General features: G+C 32.8%; 1 protein-coding gene across 1 annotated transcript; it reads right to left on the reverse strand.

The window, feature by feature from the left end:
* Positions 1-1,537: 1,537 nt before the first annotated feature.
* LOC127725968 (neuronal acetylcholine receptor subunit alpha-3-like) lies at positions 1,538-2,695 on the reverse strand. The gene has a single exon (XM_052233270.1). It carries the CDS (start codon positions 2,693-2,695, stop codon positions 1,538-1,540), a length of 1,158 nt encoding a protein of 385 aa, XP_052089230.1.
* Positions 2,696-2,900: the final 205 nt, after the last annotated feature.

Consider the following 2,900-nt stretch of genomic DNA (forward strand, 5'->3'; position numbering starts at 1 on the left):
ACAGGATTAATTTATCAGCAGTTTGTTTCTTAAAGCAAACCTTAGCACAAAATGAGTATATCTTGGCGAGTGTTTATATGTCAGAAAGTATGCGTTACGTGCATGTCTGTTCAAGTTATAATAATTTCATGAATATGGTTTTGCATCTAAGATAAGAATCATAAAACAAATATATGTACATTAAAAATAACCACTAATTTGAAATCATAACAACACAATCTTTACTGTCTAAATTGGGGATAATTTGAAAAAAAGAGGCGAAATATACCAAAGTCGAAAATGTAAACAAATAATCAGAACAGCTTAACAAACAAAACAGCTTTTAAATTAAATTTTAAGCATAATATAAAGGTAATGATATATGACGAGAAAAAAAAAATAGCTGGAAGAAGGGAAATTGAAAAAAAAAATCATTTTGTTTTATTTTTAGGGCATGTTGGTGTTGGATCTTTTGTCTATATAAAATATGGCTATCTAAACCGTTCAAGATCAATAAGACCAGTTATGAATCTGCTACTGGACGAAGGTATCATAAGCTCAGCAGTCAGTACTGCGGTACTGACAGGATTTAAACATACCTTTCTGAAACACTCTGTTGAAAACTTAAAGAATGTAAGTTTCAAAATCCCTCCTACCAGGTTGACCTCAAAAGGAGATTTTGTTTGTGTGAAAAATAGCTCCACACGTATTTATCCTTGGATTAAAAAAAATTGTTTCTAAAAAAGATCAACGCAGACAAGAGCGTATGAGGAACACAATTATATTATGCAAATATGGAATTTTAAAGTCTGGAACTCCATACAAAACAGGGGGCAAAAAATAGTAGTTCCGAAGGTAAGGGGTCAAATTATCTCATTCTTTATATTTCTCGAAATCATGACCTAAAGAAAAAGTCACGATTCTAACAGTTAACGTTTTCAAATTTGTTTTGACGATTTGACTTGCACTTAAAAAATTTACTAGTTTCAAGACATTTCAACCATCTTTCTTAATTTTTAGCCTTGAATTAAGTTTAAAAGAAATTTTGACGCTTTCTGGTTTACAACTTAAAAAAACAAAAACTACGAAAGATCGGGTTAGGCTGAAAATAGGATTTAGAAAAGAGAACAAAATATTTATGGATTGAGACATTTTTAGTGTCTACTTTAACTCAGCTAAAGACGAAAATGATTAACTGATATTGAAAACGTAGTGTAACATAAAATCAGTATCTGACTTCATTATGAATCTAACAATTTCGAAACAAGAGTTGGAAGAAGGGAAAATTCAAAACTCATAAGTCGAAGAAAAAGTACTAACGCAATGGCAAAACTCATAATTCGAAGAAAAAGTAACGGCGCAAAGGCAAAACGAAAAACGAAGAAAAGCCTAATAAGTCCATAAACAACTACATAGAAAACTAAAGATTTAGCATCCTCCTTGTAGCTCATGAAAGTACAAATCAACTTACAACATATTGCCCAATATTACAGCGGCTTACAATCTAGTATATTTTTTCGGAATTTTTAATCAGTTTTTTACACGGAGTATGTTTTGTCTATCTTGTCCAAAGCAATCCAAGAAAGGCTATTGTAGCAACTATAACCAATGCAGTTGATACCCAAAACAATACAACATCTAACGATGAAACTACATCACTCCATGTCATCCCTTGTTCGCTTTCTGTATCATTTTGATGTTCCATTTTTGTAATTTTATTCACATTTCGGCATTTCATTATCCTAATGATGGTCACGGGAACATCGCCTTTACGATGGTGAAGCCGAAGTTCTATAGTTGTACAACATACAACAAAAGTTCCCATACCTAGCTGGAACATTAAATAATATCCCAATATAGATCCAGATGTTTTGGGAAGCTCGGAACTGACAATTGTAAGGAAAACGGCAAACGAAAGAAACACCGTTATACAATAACCCATTTTTTCACCACTGTCAGCTGGAAGTGCGAATGTGAATAGATTTAAAATACTCAGTAAAATGATTGGAATGATGATATTCATCAAATAATAGTTCGAACTCCTTTTCAAGTTTAGTGTAAATATTACTGTAGATTCGGACGACTGAACGTTCTCTCTTGCAGATGTGGACACAACTGACCATTCAGCGTTATCCTCCATGCTGTCAAGTTTAATTCCATTATTCCATAGGGTTACCATCACATCTGCAACACTACTTGACCACACAACAAAAATTATGTTGCAGGATTGTTGGTCGTAAGGAAAATACGTAATGTCTATTGTACATTTTGATTCAAAAACCTCAAAAGGCATCCAGGTAACCTGTCCGTTGCTTTCTACTTTGGCTTTAATAAAACTGCTTCCAAGTTTCTCCAGTTTCGTAAAACCATTTTTTAATGTTATATCAGGCATCCATATATCTGTTTGTGGAACGTATAAATGGTATAATCCGCCAAAGTCTGCGCCAGTCCAATTCAGATATTCATCGGTCCATCCAATAATCAAGTATCCGGTTGTAATCAATCTTTGTTTAAGTTCGTCTACTTCGTCTATTCCAACAAGAAAAAAATCTAAATCCAAAACCATAGGCTGTAGCTGATTTCTATTTGGCCGTACTTGCTTTACATAATCATTTGTTGTAAATAATTGGGTGATTAAATGTTTAACATCATCACCACTCTGTCCTCCGATCTTTATAAACAGTGTAAGGAAAACTAAAATCCTCAAGCTAGACATGTCACCACTCAATATGTTAGATCCACTTTTCTAATCTCTCTTTATAGGTTTTTCTGCAATTGTCCTTAAATCTTATGAAGATAGTTGTAATTAAACACAGTTTTTTCTACCAATGGCGATGTCAATTTTCAGAAAAAAGTACGATTTTATAACATAAATTTACCATTCCCGTGTATTCATGTCAAAATAATTCTATGATTTTAAG

This window comes from Mytilus californianus, unplaced genomic scaffold (assembly GCF_021869535.1).
Source record: "Mytilus californianus isolate M0D057914Y unplaced genomic scaffold, xbMytCali1.0.p SCAF_15, whole genome shotgun sequence".
NCBI lineage: Eukaryota > Metazoa > Mollusca > Bivalvia > Mytilida > Mytilidae > Mytilus > Mytilus californianus.